The sequence below is a fragment of the Oncorhynchus mykiss genome, chromosome 21 (assembly GCF_057628025.1).
Source record: "Oncorhynchus mykiss isolate SJ-2025 chromosome 21, ASM5762802v1, whole genome shotgun sequence".
NCBI lineage: Eukaryota > Metazoa > Chordata > Actinopteri > Salmoniformes > Salmonidae > Oncorhynchus > Oncorhynchus mykiss.
In genome coordinates, this window is record NC_143042.1 from 7,855,360 (window position 1) to 7,879,156 (window position 23,797).

At 42.4% G+C, this 23,797-nt stretch overlaps 1 protein-coding gene across 1 annotated transcript in view; it reads left to right on the top strand.

Moving 5' to 3' along the window:
• The window catches only part of LOC110501009 (semaphorin-3aa), a 56,289-nt gene that overhangs the window by 14,956 nt on the left and 17,536 nt on the right, over nucleotides 1-23,797 (top strand). The window contains exons 2-6 of the mRNA XM_090213649.1: nucleotides 10,908-11,068; nucleotides 14,469-14,531; nucleotides 21,837-21,956; nucleotides 22,824-22,917; nucleotides 23,035-23,154. Coding sequence (XP_090069775.1) covers nucleotides 10,908-11,068; nucleotides 14,469-14,531; nucleotides 21,837-21,956; nucleotides 22,824-22,917; nucleotides 23,035-23,154 — 558 coding nt within the window. The remainder of the gene's footprint in view (nucleotides 1-10,907; nucleotides 11,069-14,468; nucleotides 14,532-21,836; nucleotides 21,957-22,823; nucleotides 22,918-23,034; nucleotides 23,155-23,797) is intronic.

A 23,797-nucleotide genomic window follows, 5' to 3' on the forward strand; every position in this document is an offset into this window, starting at 1 on the left:
TCGTGTTAGAAAGTAAAGCATGAGTTGTAGATACAGATGAAGTCGGAAGTTTACATACACCTTTGCCAAATACATTTAAACTCAGTTTTTCACAATTCCTGACACTTCATCCTAGTAAAAAGTCCCTGTCTTAGGTCAGTTAGGATCATCACTTTATTTTAAGAATGTGAAATGTCAGAATAATAGTAGAGAGAATGATTTATTTATTTCAGCTTTTATTTCTATCATCACATTCCCAGTGGGTCAGAAGTTTACATACACTCAATTAGTATTTGGTAGCATTGCCTTTAAATTGTTTAACTTGGGTCATACTTTTCGGGTAGCCTTCCACAAGCTTCCCACAATAAGTTTGGTTATTTTTGGCCCATTCCTCCTGACAGAGCTGGTGTAACTGAGTCAGGTTTGTAGGCCTCCTTGCTTGCACACACTTTTTCAGTTCTGCCCACAGATTTTCTATAGGATGAGGTCAGGGCTTTGTCATGGCCACTCCAATACCTTGACTTTGTGGTCCTTAAGCCATTTTGCCACAACTTTGGAAGTATGCTTGGGGTCATTGTCCATTAGAAAGACCCATTTGTGACCAAGCTTTAACTTCCTGACTGATGTTTTGAGATGTTGCTTCAATATATCCACATAATTTTCCACCTCATGATGCCATCTGTTTTGTGAAGTGCACCAGTCCCTCCTGCAGCAAAGCACCCCCACAACATGATGCTGCCACCCCCGTGCTTCACGGTTGGGATGGTGTTCATTGGCTTGCAAGCCTCCCCCTTTTCCTCCGAAGATAACGATGGTTATTATTGCCAAACAGTTCTATTTTTGTTTCATCAGACCAGAGGACATTGTTCCCATGTGCAGTTGCAAACCGTAGTCTGGCTTTTTTATGGCGGTTTTGGAGTAGTGGCTTCTTAATTGCTGAGCGGCCTTTCAGGTTCCGTCAATATATGACTAGTTTTTACTGTGGATATAGATACTTTTGTACCTGTTTCCTCCAGCATCTTCACAAGGTCCTTTGCTGTTGTTGTGGGATTGATTTGCACTTTTCGCACCAAAGTACATTCATCCCTAGGAGACAGAACGTGTCTCCTTCCTGAGTGGTATGATGGCTGCGTGGTCCCATGGTGTTTATACTTGCGTACTATTGTTTGTACAGATGAACGTGGTACCTTTAGATTTTGGAAATTGCTCTGAAGGATGAACCAGACTTGTGGAGGTCTACCATTTTTTTTCTGAGGTCTTGGCTGATTTCTTTAGATTTTCCCATGATGTCAAGCAAAGAGGCACTGAGTTTGAAGGTAGGCCTTGAAATACATCCACAGGCAAACCTCCTATTGACTCAAATTATGTCAATTAGCCTATCAGAAACTTCGAAAGCCATGACATAATTTTCTGGAATTTTCCAAGCTGTTTAAAGGTACAGTCAACTTAGTGTATGTAAACTTCTGACCCACTAGAATTGTGATACAGAGAGTTATAAGTGAAATAATCTGTCTGTAAACAATTGTTGGAACAATTACGTGTGTCATGCACAAAGTAGATGTTCTAACCGACTTGCCAAAACTATAGTTTGTTAACAAGATATTTGTGGAGTGGTTGAAAAACAAGTTTTATTGACTCCAACCTAAGTGTATGTGAACATTCACTTTATGTGCATCATAAAGGATGGTTACTCTGTAAGAAATAGCTACCACTATGGAGAAATCATAAAGGATGGTTACTCTGTAAGAAATAGCTACCACTATGGAGAAATCATAAAGGATGGTCACTCTCTAAGGAATAGCTACCACTATGGAGAAATCATAAAGGATGGTTACTCTCTAAGGAATAGCTACCACTATGGAGAAATCATAAAGGATGGTTACTCTCTAATGAATAGCTACCACTATGGAGAAATCATAAAGGATGGTTACTCTGTAAGAAATAGCTACCACTATGGAGAAATCATAAAGGATGGTTACTCTCTAATGAATAGCTACCACTATGGAGAAATCATAAAGGATGGTTACTCTCTAAGAAATAGCTACCACTATGGAAAAATCATAAAGGATGGTTACTCTCTAAGAAATAGCTACCACTATGGAGAAATCATAAAGGATGGTTACTCTGTAAGGAATAGCTACCACTATGGAGAAATCATAAAGGATGGTTACTCTCTAAGGAATAGCTACCACTATGGAGAAATCATAAAGGATGGTTACTCTCTAAGAAATAGCTACCACTATGGAGAAATCATAAAGGATGGTTACTCTCTAATGAATAGCTACCACTATGGAGAAATCATAAAGGATGGTTACTCTCTAAGGAATAGCTACCACTATGGAGAAATCATAAAGGATGGTTACTCTGTAAGAAATAGCTACCACTATGGAGAAATCATAAAGGATGGTTACTCTCTAAGGAATAGCTACCACTATGGAGAAATCATAAAGGATGGTTACTCTCTAAGGAATAGCTACCACTATGGAGAAATCATAAAGGATGGTTACTCTCTAAGGAATAGCTACCACTATGGAGAAATCATAAAGGATGGTTATTCAGTAAGAAATAGCTACCACTATGGAGAAATCATAAAGGATGGTTACTCTCTAAGGAATAGCTACCACTATGGAGAAATCATAAAGGATGGTCACTCTCTAAGGAATAGCTACCACTATGGAGAAATCATAAAGGATGGTTACTCTGTAAGAAATAGCTACCACTATGGAGAAATCATAAAGGATGGTTACTCTGTAAGGAATAGCTACCACTATGGAGAAATCATAAAGGATGGTTACTCTGTAGGAAATAGCTACCACTATGGAGAAATCATAAAGGATGGTTACTCTGTAGGAAATAGCTACCACTATGGAGAAATCATAAAGGATGGTTACTCTGTAAGGAATAGCTACCACTATGGAGAAATCATAAAGGATGGTTACTCTCTAAGGAATAGCTACCACTATGGAGAAATCATAAAGGATGGTTACTCTGTAAGGAATAGCTACCACTATGGAGAAATCATAAAGGATGGTTACTCTCTAATGAATAGCTACCACTATGGAGAAATCAAGGCTATAATGATTGGTTGAGTTTTAAAGAAAAAGTGTGTCACAACAGGCATAAGTACAATAGAGTGACCTCAGAATCAAACCAGGTCCATGAAATGGAGAACCAACTGAATGTGCATGAAACATTCATCCACATGTTCTGTCCAATGGAACACTTTGAAGTGTCTAAACCCTCAACAGAGTCCTTGGGTTTAGACATGAATAGTTCCTGTGTTTAAATGGTGTGTCAGTGTCACTAAGGGCGAGACACCTGTATTTCAAGTTCCTGTTTACACTCGCAGCCGTTTTCAATGTCTGTCAATCGTCGTCGGATTAATCCATTGGTTTTGGACGTTTCTGTTATAGTAACCGTTACTGCGGCAACCTGCCACACACACCAGCAGCTGTGAAAGAGGGAGAAGAAGTGACGATAAAGGAGGAAGGAGAGGAGAAGCCAAGCATCAAGGCTTGTGGCTATCCCAGGGCTTAATTAAGATAACATAAAAAAAAATGTGTTGCTCAAAGCCTCGCCCACCTTTCCATCGAAATGCGTCCACCACCTGTGCTTGCTCTGCAGCGGAGGTTGCCGTGAGAGCGCTGAAAAAAACACACCGCGCCACACACCGAGAATGGAGTGAGAGAAAGAGAGAGACAGAGAGATGGATGCCAAACCAGACTGTTGGTGTTGGGTGGGAGAAGGGCGTTTTTCTTTTCCAAAGTCTGCTATTGTTCTTTGAAAGATAAACAGGTAGCTCCCAAATCATCTGCAAGATCTGTTCAGATTTATCTTCAATCTCTTCCTCTCTCTCCACACACAACACACACAGACATGCACACACACATGTTCACACTCCAACCTCCCACACACACACACACACACACACACACACACACACACACACACACACACACACATACACACACACACACACACACACACACACACACACACACTAGTTTTTCTATCCTCGTGGGGACCAAAAATTGATGCACATTCAAAATCCTATTTTCCATAACCCCTAACTTTAAACTTAACCAGAACTTTAACCCCTAAACCTAACCCTAACGCCTAAACCTAACCCCTAACCCTAATTGTAACCCAAACCCTAATTGTAACCTTAAACCTGACCCCTAAGCTTAAAATAGCAATTTTCCTCATGGGGAAAATGGTTCTCCACAAGGGAGGCTTTTCCTTGTTTTACCAGCCTTGTGGGGAATTCTGGGGATTTCAGGTCCCCACGAGGATAGAAGGACAAGACCACACACACACATCGACATACACCCCTTCTGTCATCCCCATCCAGGAAACAGCCCACTTACTCAACTAATCAGATGAGTGAGTGTGATGACATGTATGCCGTCTCTAAAGGCCCGCCTACCTGACTAATCAGAAGAGGGAGTGTGATGACATGTATGCCGTCTCTAAAGGCCCGCCTACCTGACTAATCAGAAGAGGGAGTGTGATGACATGTATGCCGTCTCTAAAGGCCCGCCTACCTGACTAATCAGAAGAGGGAGTGTGATGACATGTATGCCGTCTCTAAAGGCCCGCCTACCTGACTAATCAGAAGAGGGAGTGTGATGACATGTATGCCGTCTCTAAAGGCCCGCCTACCTGACTAATGAGAAGAGGGAGTGTGATGACATGTATGCCGTCTCTAAAGGCCCGCCTACCTGACTAATCAGAAGAGGGAGTGTGATGACATGTATGCCGTCTCTAAAGGCCCGCCTACCTGACTAATCAGAAGAGGGAGTGTGATGACAGACATGTATGCCGTCTCTAAAGGCCCGCCTACCTGACTAATCAGATGAGTGAGTGTGATGACATGTATGCCGTCTCTAAAGGCCCGCCTACCTGACTAATCAGAAGAGGGAGTGTGATGACATGTATGCCGTCTCTAAAGGCCCGCCTACCTGACTAATCAGAAGAGGGAGTGTGATGACATGTATGCCGTCTCTAAAGGCCCGCCTACCTGACTAATCAGAAGAGGGAGTGTGATGACATGTATGCCGTCTCTAAAGGCCCGCCTACCTGACTAATCAGAAGAGGGAGTGTGATGACGCGCATTAAGTTTCGTGGGAAACACCTCATTTTCAAAATGGCGTATCGAGTTCAAGTTTGAGGATCAAATAACTAAATACATTCGGGAACAGGAATTGGCAACATCACTAAAATCACTAACGTCACTAAAACTGTTGCTACTCATCTAAAATGAGCTAGCTAGCTAACATTAGGGATTCCATTCCAAGCACAGAGTTATTGTGATTGATAGAGCTGCCTTTCATTCTAATAGTAATACATCATGTTCTTGACCTTCAGCAGATGCTCAGCCTTTGGCAGGAAAAAAAAAACAACTCATTTGGGAGAGTAAAAGTCTCAAAGACGTATGGATGCCACCAGCGGAAAGACAGACAAACAAAAGTCCAGGAGAAATATGCTTCTGAAATGAACAAGAAGTCCACAGATGGATCACTGTCATTTACTCTATACATTTTTACAACATTCATTTCATTTGAATCATTTTGAAGTGCTAACTAACAATGTAATGTTCCTCAATACAATACATACAAATACACTATGTAAGTGGGGTGAGGGTGGAGAGTTTCCCCTTATATTATAAAGAGCTTTGGGTGTCTAGAAAAGTGCCATGTGCTGTAAGTCCAATCAGTTATTATTATGACCTGTTTTGCTCTCTTCCATAGCCTGAAGCCCATGTCTTGGTACAGAGATGGAAACTGGTAGGAAATGGTGAAATGGTGGACTGCAAGTCTATGTTAAGTTAAAGTTGCAGTATGTACGTTTTTGGGCAACCCGTCCAAATTCACATAGAAATGTGAGTTATAGATCTGTCATTCTCTTGAAAGTAAGTCCCTATTTCTATGCTTCCCATTCTTAAGTTTCATTTTTGCATCTTATACTTTGGTTTTGTACACCAGCTTCAAACACCAGAAAATACACATTGTTTGGTCATTGAAAATATATTTCACAGCGGTTTAGATGGTCAAATGATTCTCTACACTCTAGTTGCTTGTTTAGTCACAAACTGAAATTAGGCAAAATATTAGACATTTTGCAACAAGGAAATGGAGTGATTTCTGCATATTGCAACTTTGAATTAATAAATGTAACAGGGCTGAAGTTTTCCAGCTTAAATCATCCAATTTAAAAATAAATTGTGTGTGTGTGTGTGTGTGTGTGTGTGTGTGAACCTTTCTGTGAAACTGCACTTTTTACTTGCGGATTACTTGAAATAGAAAATAGAAAGTCAAGATGTGTCAATTTGTTTGTCTACATGCCATTTTTAAAAAGAATGCAGCTATTGGAGTAAACCTATTTGGGGTTAAGAGAAGTAACTGTGAGTAAGTTCAAACATAAGGATAAGCTTGCAAGCTGAGTTTAAATAGGACATCTGATTTCCACTTTGCATTCAGAACGGGTGGTTTTATTATTGTAGCTAATAAAAACCAAATCATTGATGGATCACAAGATAAAAGCATGTATGTATCCTGAATACGTATGCCCCTGCATACGCATCATCACAATTCCTCATCTGATCGATCATTTCCCATGAACCGCCGGTATACAGGTCAACACACTCCCTCATCTGATTGGTCAAGTAGGCGGGCCATCTGACCTTGTGGCTGTGGTAACTAGTGCCAACGACAGATCTGGCAGAGAGACACGAAATGAAATGTTGGCAATGAGGCAATGAGTCAATTTCAAACACAGGTAGTCTCTACTTCTGTTACCCAGAATACCTCTCTCCCACAACCAACACTCCCCAATAAACCCTGCTATTATTCCTATAACCTAGTGTTGCATAAGTTTTTTGTGAAGTGCTTTTTTCCTGTTGGGCCTTACTTTAATGCTCGAGTCATTCAGATAAACATATATAAACATAATTTAATGTCTCGCCGCTTTTCATGTTTCGTTATTCTGCCATTGTGCTGAGTGTAGAGGGTGTAGGCGGCTGAAAGGCCTCTCTGTTTAGAGAATGGAAAGATGAAGTGCACTCCTCCTGACAATCACACTTGTGAATTCAATTTGGCTAGTTTTTTTCCCCCAAAGGCTTTTAAAATAAAACAAGAGCCTGGTTATTTTCCATAATGACGTACGATAGGGAGCGAATAATTTATTTGAATGAATCAGGAGTGTTTATCGGTTTCGAGGACGTACTTAATGCAAACACATGTCCACGCGTAGAAAGAGTGCTTGAACACATGGAGAGATGTGTGCCTGAGCAGGCACAGGTATACACACACACACACACACACACACACACACACACACACAGAGAGAGAGACAGGCAGACAGGCAGACAGACAGACAGACAGACAGACAGACAGACAGACAGACAGACACAGACAGACAGACAGACAGACAGACAGACAGACAGACAGACAGACAGACAGACAGATAGGTCTGTGGTCCAGATTCAGCCACACCTACCTGTCTTCTGTGTGGGAGGGAGAGCAGGGGAACAAAGGATGTGTATGAAGAGAAGGAGGTTTGTATATGTGAGTGTGTGAGATGGGCAGCAGAAAAAGGATATGTTTACGCACGTGTCTGAGTGAAAGACGTTATAAGGAGTGTGTGTGTGTGGTGTGCGTGTGTGTGTTTGATCAAATGAGAGTGTGGTGGTGCAGGCGCAGAGTGTATGTGTGTTTGAGAGAGGTGGGAGTGTGGCGGTGTTGGGCAGAGTGTGTGTGCGGTAGAAACTGCTGAGTGGGCTCGGTGTTCTACTGGTTAATGCTGCCATTGCAGAAACACTGATTGGATTACAACTTAGTCTGGGAAGAGGAGTGTGTGTGTGTTCGTGTGTGTGTATATATCTGTGTGTGTGTGTGACTCTACATCTGCTCCCTTGCATTTGCTTGAGAGAAAGGCCGTTGTGCTCTGTGTGTGCTGTGTGTGAACACGTCTCCAAACGAGCGTGTCCGTCTTTACCTCTTGGGTTCTTAGGTGTCTTGCCCCAGTCACATCGGCCTTGCAGCCTTGGCGATCTTCAGCTACGATAAAGCCTTGCTCAGCCTACCATCCCAACCTGTCTTACTCTGAGAACACGACGTGTTGAAATATGTGGCATGTGTTTAATCTCCGGCCCATCTGGGGGAAACCTTTTGCGATGGATCTCCACGGCTGCCATTATGGAGAGAGCGTGCAAATTCCTGGCTCCAGAGATCAACAGTCGCTCACTTTTAGAGGGCTTTTAAAGGGGCGGGAAGTGTCAGATCCAGGGCCAAAATGGCAGAGAACATAGCTGCATACCTTTCTGTTCTGTTTTGAGATGAGCAGATCTCGACTGCTCTTCCTATTTTTGTCTCTGTCCATTGTCTTGGTACATCCGTCTCACTCTCTTTATCTGTTCTCTGTCTCTCACAGTGGAGGCTGTTGAGGGGAGAACGGCTCATAATAATGGCCGGAACGGAACAGATGGAATGGCATCAAACACCTGGGAACTGTGTGTTTGATGTATTTGATATCATTCCACTAATTCCGCTCCAGTCATTACCACAAGCCTGTCCTCCCCAATTAAGGTGCCACCAACCTCCTGTGGTCTCTCATAAGTCTCCCTCTTCCATTCTCCTCTTTCACCCTGTCTTCCTCACCTTTTGTTTTTGTAGCAGAAGTTGTATTCAGGTTATCAGTGACAAACCTTTAAAAACCATCACAGTTCAATATGTGACTTATTTTCTTCCATCTCTTCCCTTCCTCTCTGACCAACTCTCTCCATTTCCCCTTTACTTACTGTAGGTAATAGAAGTCCACCTCTTCAAGCATTACCTTCACTGTAAAGCACTTTTCCTTGTGCTCACTAGAACTTGTTTCCTGTCCCGGGGCTGTCATAGCTGATTGGTTGATTAGGAGTAAAAGGTTATCTGATAGGCTGTTGGCCCCGTGATGAAATGGGCCAGCCACTGACGATGCCTCCAGACTCTGGATCAGTCAGCCAGTCTCTGTTTGTCTACTTAACATTTCTTCTCTGGTTACATCTGCTCTAACTGTTGGAGAAGCTGTTAGAGGACTGATGGACATGCATACATAGGCAGCAGCGTGCACACAGAATTGCACACAAGTCCTGTATAACGTACCTATGAACAACACACACACACATAGACAGACAGGTTGCCATAAAGGCGATACAGACAGCACAATATCAGTACTGTAACACCAACCACTACACACACCTTGAAAAGCCTCACATTCAGCCTTGAAGCAGCCCTAGTCGACCTAGATGAGCTGTGAGCTGCTTTATTGGGTGATCCACAGTCCCCCCTCATCCCGCTCTCTTCCCCTCCTCATCCCATTGGGAATACCATGGAACACTTGATACAGAGCGATGTTGACACAGACGAGAGGATCACTGACACCCCCCACCCCCTCTCTTCTTCCTCTTCTCTCTATACACACAGATGTCCACAATCTTACCCACAATACCCCGGGAGAGTGGGCGCAGATGGCTTCTCTGGGGTTAAGGTTCCAGGTGGCATCCTATTCCCGACATAGTACACTACTGATGACTAGGACCCATAGAGCCCTGGTCAACAGTAGTGCGTTATGTAGGGTTAATAGTGTGTGATTTAGGGCGATATTCTAGCCGTCCGTCAATCAGGGCTCAGAGGAGATCACAGTCCAGACTGCCAGTGGGGACGCTGATGGAAGAGCTAGCGTGATGCATGGTGCTGAGACATGGGTTTTTAATGTACCTGTAATTTCTGTGCAGGCTGTATGTCTACAGTCTGTCCAGGTGTGTCTGGTACAAGGAGTGGAGTCTAAATGGAAGCAGATATGTAGAAGGGCAGAATCCGACCCACGAAAAACTGTTAGAGACGCATCAATTATTTTATTATCATGCTCCCTTATCTTAATCATTCTTTTAGATTTTCGAGGAACGTTTTTCGACCAGGTTGTTTGGTTGAGTAGCAATTCTGATTTGTATTGAGGAACCAGAGGCAAAAAACATAGCAACACTGTTGTCTTCTGAGTTGGTTATTTTTGTTGGTGTAATGAAGGCTGCCTTGGCTTTATCTCAGCAGTCTCAACATGCTGTTACTACTGCATGTGTCATCAAAAGTTGCCTTTGGTGATAAACGTTTCAGAGGTTTTGTCTCAGGTTGGGGGATGTTTAGTTGACCTGACAGGTTTATAGGAACTTACTCTCCTGCCTCCACCTGCTATTTATCGCCATGCCTCTGCACACAATGCACTACACATCTTAACTGACCACACACAGCCCTGTCCCGAATGCCTATAAAAGATTCAGCCAATCACATGCTTGGGCAGCTTTTGCGCCATGCTGAGACTGGGTCACGCAGTGTCCACCTTAGAGGCCTTACGTCATGCCTGACCAGATCTGTGTGACATCCCAAAGGGCAGTTTTTGGTGAACCTTTTTAGAAGTGTCTAGCTTGAGAAATCTGAACTCCCTGAACTTAAATTCTTCATCTGTCTGTCACTTTACCAGAAACACAGTCATACAACACTCTGTTGTGCCACAATTCATTTGCTGTTGGTTATAACTGTAACATTGACTATCGACATGCAGCGTATCTAAATTGAAGCTCTCTAGATATTTTTGTCTGTCTATTCTAGGGTTGTTTAATTCCTGTACCTTTCCCAAAACACTCTGTATTTCCCAGAAATCCTGGTTGGGAGGTTCCTGGAATTAGGCGAGAATTAGCTGGAAATCCAAGAATCCTTCAACCACGATTTCTGGAAAAGCAGGGAATTTGGGGAAAATTACTGGAACTGTTTAACCCTAGTCTGTCTGTCTACCCACCCATCCATTCATCTATCTGTCCACCTTTCTTCCTCTTCCATCCATCTGTTTGTCTATCTGCTTTAGACTCACCCATGTTCTGTCCTCTGTGTGTGTTTCAGAGATGGTAGAATCCAGTAACCTCATCACTTTCACCGGCCTCACCAACAGCTCCGGCTACGACACCTTCCTATTGGACGAGGAGAGAGGAAGACTGTTGGTGGGTGCCGAGGACCACGTCTTCTCCTTCGACTTGGTCAATCTCAACAGAGAGCACAAACAGGTAAGAGTCCTACTCTTTGACCGCACACAAGGTCAACATTATGAAGACAACACAATGACCACACGACCACACAAAACCAACATTTTCTCTATGGGTCTTGCATCAGTAGAGACATACAATGGACCGCTTATTCTCAATCCTTCCAGTAAAAGGCACATATGCATGAAATAAAATAAACCCGCTTTTAAAGAGTGGATATTGATTCAGACAGGAGGTCCAGTGTATAGGCAAGCCGTCCATTTAGTAACTGCCAATGAAAACACATAATAGCAAATCTATGGAGCTATGTAAGGGACCTCACTGCCAAATCAAACTCTGAGAGAAGAAGACTTGGACCGCATTTTCTCATAAATACTGAAAAGCTGAAAGCTGTCTGAACTTCCCTATGATGATCCGTATGAATAATTAGCAACAGGAAGTGAGGATGCTTGAGTAATTAGAATGCACTTCTCAGCTGTATATGGCAGAGCTATGTATTTACATGTTTTTCATTGGGATCATTCTCCTCTGTGCAGATGGTTGGGGGACAGGAATATAATTGAATACATGTAATTAAACCAGTTGGCGGGCGGGATTCCATTTGACTAGATCTGCTATACGGCATGATCAGGATTTAGGTTCACGTTATATCCAACCCTTTGTTATTCGAGACCCACTCCTGCTCCTCTCTCCATCTCTCTGGAGTCCATTACTGTGATTTCCTCCCTCCATCCCTTTCTCTCCATCTCTCTGTCTCTTTTTCTAGACAGGCCTGTTTATAATTCCATCAGTCCACCTGGAACAGGTTAAAGGAGAGTTAAGAGTCTTTTTATCTGATTCTGACAGCTATCACAGACGCAGAGATTGATGTGAACAAGAAGCACTGAGGCACTGGAGAAACTGCAAAGGCCCTTAAAGTGCTGAAATACACACACACACACACACACACACACACACACACACACACACACACACACACACACACACACTGTATGCATTGCAGAGGCTATTTAAATATAAGAGAATTACATAATTTTTGGGGGCCCTTGGCGCGGATGTGTTTTCCCTATTCAGATCTTTGATAATGCAGAGAAAGATAAGTGGAAAAGCGGTGATTTAGCAAATCTAATGCAATTACCCAGATGTGCACTGCAAGTCCCCTTGGTCTGACAGAACAGCTCAGCTGATCCTGAAGAGAGATACGCTATGAATAGAAGGATGTGTGTGTGCCCACGTGGTGTGTGTGAGGGTGTGTGTGTGTGTGCCCGCATGGTGAGTCTGTCTGTGTTTGTTAACCTGCTATTTGTGGTGTTTTTCCAGTGCCATGAGCATACCATGTGTGGGTGGGTGGGTACACATGTTCTAGCACCTACCTGCATTCTGGTACCTGCACTTCTATGACTTGTTGTACTCCTCAGCTTTCATGCCTGTGGATGATTGTTCCAGCTCTTATTATGAGTCCTGCCCCAGCACACAATCTGTTTTTATAATTCAGGGGACACTGGCAGGTCACAAACACACACAATCTGTTTTTATAATTCAGGGGACACTGGCGGGACACACACACGATCTGTTTTTATAATTCAGGGGACACCGGCGGGACACACACACGATCTGTTTTTATAATTCAGGGGACACTGGCGGGACACACACACGATCTGTTTTTATAATTCAGGGGACACTGGCGGGACACACACACGATCTGTTTTTATAATTCAGGGGACACTGGCGGGACACACACACAATCTGTTTTTATAATTCAGGGGACACTGGCAGGACACACACACGATCTGTTTTTATAATTCAGGGGACACCGGCGGGACACACACACTATCTGTTTTTATAATTCAGGGGACACTGGCGGGACACACACGATCTGTTTTTATAATTCAGGGGACACCGGCGGGACACACACACGATCTGTTTTTATAATTCAGGGGACACTGGCGGGACACACACACAATCTGTTTTTATAATTCAGGGGACACTGGCAGGACACACACACAATCTGTTTTTATAATTCAGGGGACACTGGAAGGACACACACACACAATCTGTTTTTATAATTCAGGGGACACTGGCGGGACACACACACGATCTGTTTTTATAATTCAGGGGACACTGGCAGGACACACACACAATCTGTTTTTATAATTCAGGGGACACTGGAAGGACACACACACACAATCTGTTTTTATAATTCAGGGGACACTGGAAGGACACACACACACAATCTGTTTTTATAATTCAGGGGACACTGGAAGGACACACACACACAATCTGTTTTTATAATTCAGGGGACACTGGGTGGACACACACACACGAATGTGACAGATGGTAAGACCATAAGGACAACCATCTTTAATTGAAAGTCTTCAATGATTCTCCAAAGGGCCTCATGAGTGCTCTGGTTATTTAACTTTCAGTACTGTAAAGCTAAGCTTATGCAGGGGGTTCCCAAATGTTTTTGAACCTGGGTCCACCTTCAGATTTGGGGGGGGGGAATTAATTTTGACCCAGCAAGTGAATAAGACTAGGTCCAATGTTGCTAGCTCGGAGCCATTGTAAATTGGTAGTGACTTACCCTGTATTCCCTTTAAAGCTATCTGTCTCTCTTACTTCATGCTTCAAAACTCACTTCCCTCCAGCATAACAAGGTAGCAAGCTACGTGCAACACTTAGCATACTCATCCAGAGATTCTGACCCTTTGGTGCAATGGCAAATGTGTTGGACTATCATTTGCATGAACCTGGGTTCAATCCCTGGTTAGACTACCCCCTGAATGGACCCCAGAATATTATTGTGCACTCCTTCTCTCTTGTTTTACATGATGACTCACTTTCTCTGTTCATATGACACATTCTCTCCTCTGTTCCTTAGTATACCACTCCCTCACTTTTAAATGATTTTATTTTAATTTCATCTTTATTTAACTAGGCCAGTCAGTTAAGAACAAATTCTTATTTACAATGACGGCCTACCGAAAGGAAAAAGGCCTGCGGGGACCGGGGCCTGGGATTAAAACCAAAAAATACATATAAATATACATAAATATCTGACAAAACACACATCACAACAAGAGAGACAACACTACATAAAGAGAGACCTAAGACAACAACAGAGCAAGGCAGCAACACATGACAACACAGCATGGTAGCAACACAACATGACAACAACATGGTAGCAGCACAAAACGTGGAACAAACATTATTGGGCACAGTCAACAGCACAAAGGGCAAGAAGGTAGAGACAACAATACATCACACAAAGCAGCCACAACTGTCAGTAAGAGTGTCCATTATTGAATCTTCGAATGAAGAGATTGAGATGAAACTCAATGATGTTGTTGTTTATAATCTCTCTCAATGACATTCTCTCCTGTTCCGTATGATAACACTCCCTCTCTCCTCCTCTCCATAGATCGCATGGCCAGCCACACCCTCAAAGCGTGACGAGTGCAAGTGGGCGGGGAAAGACCTCGGGGTAAGTTCTGCGAGTCACCTTATAACCACTTATGTCACTCTTATGTAGCCTGACACAATAGGTGGATACATGTGGTGTATGTTACCTGCAGGCTATACTTTAACTTGTCAGCACACAGCTTATGCAGGGGAATGTAACTAGCATGTCTGACATGCTGTTAGCGTGTTATCATTAGTAACCTATGTAACTAGCATGTCTGACATACTGTTAGTGTGTTACCATTAGTAACCTACGTAACTAGCATGTCTGACATACTGTTAGTGTGTTACCATTAGCAACCTACGTAACTAGCATGTCTGACATGCTGTTAGTGTGTTACCATTATTAACCCACGTAACTAGCATGTCTGACATGCTGTTAGTGTGTTACCATTAGCAACCTACGTAACTAGCATGTCTGACATGCTGTTAGTGTGTTACCATTATTAACCCATGTAACTAGCATGTCTGACATGCTGTTAGTGTGTTACCATTAGGAACCCATGTAACTAGCATGTCTGACATGTTGTTAGTGTGTTACCATTAGCAACCTACGTAACTAGCATGTCTGACATGCTGTTAGTGTGTTACCATTAGGAACCCATGTAACTAGCTTGTCTGACATGTTGTTAGTGTGTTACCATTAGGAACCCATGTAACTAGCATGTCTGACATGTTGTTAGTGTGTTACCATTAGGAACCCATGTAACTAGCTTGTCTGACATGTTGTTAGTGTGTTACCATTAGGAACCCATGTAACTAGCTCGTCTGACATGTTGTTAGTGTGTTACCTGCAACATTAATAACCTATAATAACCTAACATTAATAAATAATAACCATTAATGACCTGCAACATTAATAATAATATTTTTCCACGTCGTGTCGTCAGATGGAAACATTTAGAAGATGTTTGTTGTGGAAATGATGTGGAAGCGACATTATAGCAACATTGATCCAAACTAGCATAGCTGTCGTTGCTAGTAGTGTCCATGACCTTGTGGTCCCCTGGAAGCGTTCCTTTTCCGCTGTGTGTGTTTGTTGGTTCTGTTGGCACGCCGGCAAGAACGCAGTACATCACATCACTCTGTTTATTTATCTACCAATGTTCTGCATGCACAGCTGAACTCAGTGTGTGTGTCTATGTGTGTGTTTGAGAGAGAGAGATGAAGTGAGTGTGTGTGGGTGTGCCGTCTGATTGTGTGCGTTATCGCAGAGAGAGAGAGAGAGAGAGAGAGAGAGAGAGAGAGAGAGATAGAGAGAGATAGAGAGAGAGAGAGAGAGAGAGAGAGAAAGAGAGAGAGAGTGTGTTGTATGTATCAGATTGTGTGTGTTATCTCATGTGGGGTTTACACACAACCCTCGTGTTGTATCTGCTTCTAATTTCATGGCTGAGTGCACATGCAGTGGAGGGGAGGGGGCTCTAGGATTATGTGGGATTACGTAGTTCAGTCCATAAATCACAGAGGTTCCACTTGGGTCATAGTCTGTGGCAGGTTTTTGGGTTATAAACATAGCACCGCCCTAACACAGATACATACAGACATTCCTGCTGTACACATGACCAGATACACACACGTGTACTCTATAACACACACACACACAGATGCATGCGCGCATTCACACACACACATTGATGAGGCATTTGCATGCTGTAAAAATGTTTACTCTAGAAAATGAGGCAATGAAAGCTGCGTTTTTGTGGGCACGAATGCTTGATTAGGACATTACAAAAGCATTCCTAGCTCCTAAGTGGTGAATTTCTCCAGTCAATTTAGAGCCCTGGAACAAATGCAACAGTACAGCACTCTCTGCCCAAATGTCTTACTGGTGATTCACTGGGCTTTGTACAAGATGACTCAGTAGGTTGGGTATGATTCAGTCAGGAACGTGACTCATTTGATTCGGTTATGGATTATTGCCCAATCCCATAGCCCACGTGGACTCGTGGAGATCTGAGAGAGTTGATTATAGCGATGGGGGATTGATACAGTTACATATTATTGTTGGACGATATTATATTGATATTTGAACTCAGTTGCCAGAGAGGAGGAAATTGCTCAGAGATTTCATCATGAGGCCAAGGGTGACTTTAAAACAGTTTGAGTTTAATAGGAGAAAACTGAGGATGGATCAACAACATTGTAGTTACTCCACAATACTAAGCTAATTGACAGAGTGAAAACAAGGAACCCTGTACAGAATAAAAATATTCCAAAACATGCATCCTGTTTGCAACAAGGCACTAAAGTAAAGCAATTCACTTTTTGTAAGTGGAATGCAGCTAAGCACAGGTAAAATCCTAGAAGAAAACTTGGTTCTGTCTGGGAGATGAATTCACCTTTCAGCAGGACAATAACCTAACACACAAGGCCAAATGTTCCTGAGTGGTCGAGATACAGTTTTGACTTAAATCACCTTGAAAATCTATGGCAAGACCTGACCTGAACATGGTTGTCTAGCAATGATGAACAACCAATTTGACAGAGCTTGAAGAATTTAGAAAAAGTTAATGGGCAAATGTTGCACAATCCAGGAGTAGACAGCTCTTAGAGACTTACCAAGATAGATTCACAGCTGTAATCAATGCTAAAGGTGCTTCTACAAAGTGTTGACTCAGGGGTGTGAATACTTATGGAAATTAGATATTTATTCATTTTATTTTCAATACATTTGCAAAAAAAAAATATGTTTTTTTTACTTGGGGTTCATTATGTGGTATTGTGTCAATTTAATCCATTTGGAATTCAGGCTATTACACATTAAAATGTGGAATAAGTCAAGGGGTATAAATACTTTCTGAAGGCAAAATGTTCAAATCAAGAATCGAATCGCAATACATTTAGAATCACAATACATATAGAATCACACTACATATATAATCACACTACATATAGAATCACACTACATATAGACTCACACTACATATAGAATGACACTACATATAGAATGACACTACATATAGAATCACACTACATATAGAATCACAATACATATAGAATGACACTACATATAGAATCACACTACATATAGAATCACACTACATATAGAATCACAATACATATAGAATGACACTACATATATAATCACACTACATATAGAATCACACTACATATAGAATCACACTACATATATAATCACACTACATATATAATCACACTACATATAGAATGACACTACATATAGAATCACACTACATATATAATCACACTACATATAGAATGACACTACATATAGAATCACACTACATATATAATCACACTACATATAGAATCACTATACATATAGAATCACTATACATTTAGAATCACAATACATATAGAATCACACTACATATATAATCACACTACATATAGAATGACACTACATATAGAATCACACTACATATAGAATCACACTACATATAGAATCACTATACATATAGAATCACAATAAATATAGAATCACACTACATATAGAATCACTATACATATAGAATGACACTACATATAGAATGACACTACATATAGAATCACACTACATATAGAATCACAATACATATAATTTCAGCACCTAAATATTGTGAGGTCCTTGGCAATTCCCAGCCCTAACAGACAAGTGATGCAGAAAATGTTGAACGGTTCAACACAGTGCAGAGTGAGTAATGATTCTCGTTTAGTTCAGAAGTTATAGTTGTATCTGCAGACTGTTGCATGTTAGGTTCACTGTGTGCTCTCAAAACACAATCAACCATCTACCTTAAACAAAGCTGCCTACTAATTCCCCCTCCTTTCAAGGGAAAGTAATCAGTTATTCCCAATAATGACCCTTCTCTCCCCAGAGGATTCAGTGGTATTCAGGTAACGACACAGTTTGTGTGTAGAGAAGTCATTTTTCACCCTGAAAATTGCAGAGTAGCATTTCTGACTAGGCTGAGTAAATGTCTGTCAGTGGCACACACACAACATGCACTCAATATTACACACACACACACACACACACACACACACACACACACACACACACACACACACACACACAGAGACACAAAATGCCTGGCTGGAAATGAGTCTAATGACCATGAGAAAATCTAAACATCTCTGTCAGTAAGATGATTAATGAGACAGTTTACAATGTATATAATAGCGATGTGAGAATGATGGAGGAAGACATTGCTTCTTCCCTGTTGTTGCCGGAACGTTACGGGAATGTTAGGAAGCCCATAAGGTAAAGTCATTAAGAAGACTTTCACACAAGTAACCCTTGTAACGGTCATGGTTGTTTACCATATAAGGTTGTGGAGCATATCTGGGTTTAGAGGTTCTTGGTTTGGTCTAACCAAAGAAATACTTGTAATGTGGGAGGTGAACGCTGGTTGAACACAGACAGAGACACTGGAACTGTTGTTGTGACTATGGGTTAGTGATAATATCCTGGGTTGACCTGTTGTTGTGACTATGGGTTACTGATAATATCCTGGGGTGACCTGTTGTTGTGACTATGGGTTAGTGATAATATCCTGGGTTGACCTGTTGTTGTGACTATGGGTTACTGATAATATCCTGGGTTGACCTGTTGTTGTGACTATGGGTTAGTGATAATATCCTGGGTTGACCTGTTGTTGTGACTATGGGTTAGTGATAATATCCTGGGTTGACCTGTTGTTGTGACTATGGGTTAGTGATAATATCCTGGGTTGACCTGTTGTTGTGACTATGGGTTACTGATAATATCCTGGGGTGACCTGTTGTTGTGACTATGGGTTACTGATAATATCCTGGGGTGACCTGTTGTTGTGACTATGGGTTACTGATAATATCCTGGGGTGACCTGTTGTTGTGACTATGGGTTAGTGATAATATCCTGGGGTGACCTGTTGTTGTGACTATGGGTTACTGATAATATCCTGGGGTGACCTGTTGTTGTGACTATGGGTTACTGATAATATCCTGGGTTGACCTGTTGTTGGGACTATGGGTTAGTGATAATATCCTGGCTTGACCTGTTGTTGTGACTATGGGTTACTGATAATATCCTGGGTTGACCTGTTGTTGTGACTATGGGTTAGTGATAATATCCTGGGTTGACCTGTTGTTGTGACTATGGGTTACTGATAATATCCTGGGTTGACCTGTTGTTGGGACTATGGGTTAGTGATAATATCCTGGCTTGACCTGTTGTTGTGACTATGGGTTAGTGATAATATCCTGGGTTGACCTGTTGTTGGGACTATGGGTTAGTGATAATATCCTGGCTTGACCTGTTGTTGTGACTATGGGTTAGTGATAATATCCTGGGTTGACAGTAAAGTTTAACTCAAGGTTGATATCCTTCAAACCTGTCCAGTTAGATATCAATGACTTTTAGCAGCCTTTACACAACATGGCTAGTTATTCCAGATCTTGCGGTTCATTGTGACAGAGGACGACCTCATGGTGGAAACAGGTTCCACACTACATTGGTGTAACTTTTGAGTGATATACTCCGTGAATGGTTTATTTTCTATTTTCTCTTATCTGTTGAACTATCAGCCTTTAAACAAATATTTTTGACCCTTCCACTGTCCTGGCTTACTTATTAGCTAGGCAAGGAAATACATTTAATGTCTCATTGCTGTGAGGGACAGGGAAGCCTGAGCAGTTAGCATCCCTGAGACTAGAGGTGGCTCTGTGCAGACAGAACATAAACCTCAGGTTTAGGATTTTTATTGACACAGAAGGTCTGTATTTATTTTCTTAATGACCCGGGAAAGAGATGCGTGTGTGTGTGTATTAACCTGGAATGAGCTTTGTGTCTGTGTGTGTGTGTGTGTGTGTGTGTGTGTGTGTGTGTGTGTGTGTGTGTGTGTGTCAGTCAACTAAAGGTGTGTATTCCTCATCAATGAATCGTGCCTTCATCTTTTTAGCATGTGTGTACCCTACTGAACCCTGTAGAAGGCTTACCAGAGGGCTAGAACATGAACTAATCCCATTCATTAGGGTTAGCATAAACAGTCTCACAGCACTGGGACTATCCACATGTGCTGAGGCTGGGAGTCCAAATACCTTCAGTAAATTCAACCAGATGGATCACTACAGATCTGACGTGAATACACACACACTGATGGACGAACGGACGGACACACACACAAACACACACGCTCAAACGCCTACGGATGGACAGGTGGACGGTCACACACACATGGACGGACACACACATGGAAACACACACGGACGGACGGGTCATTAGAGATCTGATGTGAACATGGGATGCATCCCAAATGGCACCATATGACCTCTGGGTCTACCTATGGGCCCTGGTCAAACAGAGTGTACTGTAGAGGGAACGGGGAGCATTTAGGACACAGTCATGGCCTGATTTAGCTCACAGGTGGCATTTCCTTCAGCAAAACTGAACGCCACTTCATTTCACAAGCAATTTACCACAGCAACGGGAACTGGAAACTCCTACTTCAGATTGCAGGAGCTTTCCAGTAGCGCCAACCACCAAGTCTTATTTATGCCTGGAGTGATCAAATCTGAAGTTGTTTTAGGTTGCACCTACAGCACTTTAAGACAGCTGGAGCGCACAAACATATTGTCCTCACTATGTCCTGTAGTTACCTCTGTATTCTAGAGCTACTTTGGTAGGCAGAATGTGGTAGCTCAGCTGATCAAGATAACTGCAGATATGGTACTTAAAATAACGATTGAACTGCAATCAGCAAAACTGGACAAACCTTCTTTAGTTCCAAGTAGTTACTGGCATATTAACTGAATCGTTGCTTAATTTGCTTAGTTGTAGCTGTATATAATTACACAGATACAATAAATGCTAGATGCTATGTGGACACTTAAAGATGGAGTCCGCAGGACGGGGAAACAGCGCCACTGGCCCCACCACCACCGTTGTTGTTTTTGTCGAGCTGAGGAGCGTCATGCAGCATGGAAAAACAAATAGCAGTACATACTGTGCTCTTCTGTTTCCAGTAACTTCTTAGTTGTTGTGACATCCCAAACAGACATGGCTGTTACATTATTAAGGATTCCAGCTTTAACATGTGAGTGTTGTCTGTTTGAGAGTTTGAAACTGATCAGATGTTTTTCATTTTTTTTTATTTAACCTTTATTTAACTAGGCAAGTCAGTTAAGAACAAATTCTTATTTACTAACCCAGGGTTTGGCCGGGTTAGAGTCCCTATGAGACTCCCAATCACGGCCAGTTGTGATACAGACTGGAATCAAACCAGGGTCAGTAGTGGCACCTCTAGCACTGAGATGCAGTGCCTTAGACCGCTGCCACTCCCGCTGCCACTCGGGAGCCCAAGTTGATGAGATGTTGATGAGGTGTTTGTCTCTCGTCTCCTGTCAGAAAGAGTGTTCCAACTTCATCCGAGTGCTCCAACCCTACAACTCCACCCACCTGTATATCTGTGGTACAGGGGCCTTCCATCCCATCTGTGCCTACCTGGAGATGGGCAAACGGGCAGAGGTAAGGGGCAACAACACACACACACACACACACACACAAACACACACACACACACACACACACACACACACACACACACACACACACACACACACACACACACACACACACACACACACACACACACACACACACACACACACACCACCCCCTCTAGCCTCCAATAGAATCTAAATTGCACCAAGACAAGGGACTAGATCATTATTTTCTGTTGTGACTATTTCCCACTCATTCAGTGTTTCTAATCAATGATTTCATTTGTGCAAAGTGGGTGGGGGGGCGCTCATTACACAGGCCCACATTAACAAGCGGAAATCGTTCTCCCACACAACAGTTTAATCAATCATCTTGATAAGCAGATACAGCTTAATCAATGATCCCACACAGTGTAACTGTTCAACTGTGGAAAGGGGGGAAATCACCATCTTGTCCTGCATTAATATAATGGGTTCTGTGTGTATGTGTATGTGTATGTGTGTGCGTGTGTGTGTGTGTGTGTGTGTGTGTGTGTGTGTGTGTGTGTGTGTGTGTGTGTGTGTGTGTGTGTGTATACCATGGTGCTATTTTACATAGATTGACGGGGTCTGTCAGTCATTAATATACATCTACAAGGGTCAATAAGGTACAGCTCTACTCCACAGTACGTGTTTCAGGTCTCTAATGACACACTGTTACCCATCAAGTGCACTAATTTGACACACTATTCCCCATTTAGTGAACTTCTTGCAAACCATATTCCTTCTGTAGTGCACTAATATGACACTATTCCTTATATAGTGAGCAACTTTGTGTCATTTGCGTGTTGTTTTGGAATGTTCTAGATGGGTTTCCTACGGGCTATTCTTGAACACTGATCTTTCCCTTCAGGACAACATCTTTCGACTGGAGTCGTCCCACTTTGAGAACGGCCGGGGGAAAAGCCCCTACGACCCCAAGATGCTCTCTGCATCCATCATGTTAGGTGAGTCCGACTCTAATCCCACTTGTGATTGGTTGAAGTTTGCCAGTGGACTTCCTGACACTTAACATCTCTAATCTCATTGGCTGCTTGTTGCTGACCCTGGTTTCTGGTTGGCAGATGGGGAGCTGTACTCTGGCACATCGGCAGACTTCATGGGAAGGGACTTTGCCATCTTCCGCACCCTCGGGGAGCATCATCCTATCAGGACTGAGCAACATGACTCTAGATGGCTCAATGGTACAACACAGTGATTTAATATCTTCTATATTTATTCTTTATTATACAGGTCGATCACATTAAAGCAAAAAGCTATTTTCCAAGGGAGAAATCAAATAAGACACTTCTGATTAAATTGTATTTGCAGAGGTATAACTAATTGAAATGAACAAGAGGAAACCGTTGATGATATGACACAGTAGGCAACAACCTTTATTGTCTGGAATTATATGGATCAGCCCTTTTTATTGGTCGATAGGAGAGGGGGCTCTTGATAGTATAATATAGACATGATACACTTAATCCTTTAAAGCGCATCAAAGGAACCTTCTCATTGGTCACTTGGCGAGAGGACGCCATTCATTGGTTTAAATAGCTGTCGTTCAGAGCTTAGTCCTATCTATAAGCCGTGAGTGTCTCTGATGATTCCCATTCAAAGACAGACATAGATATCAGATCCCATTCATAAAGTCAGTGTGTGTATGAATGTGTGTGGCTGCTGGTGCTGGTGAGATTAGCCAGGGGTGGGAAGGAGAGGAGCCCTCACTCTGTCAGTCTGCCTGCATAGCCAAGGATTTAATGGCTACCGCACAAAAGGTCAATTTATGTTTTTTCCCCGGCGTCCATATTCTTTCCCATGGAGTTAATCCCCTCAGCTGTTTTC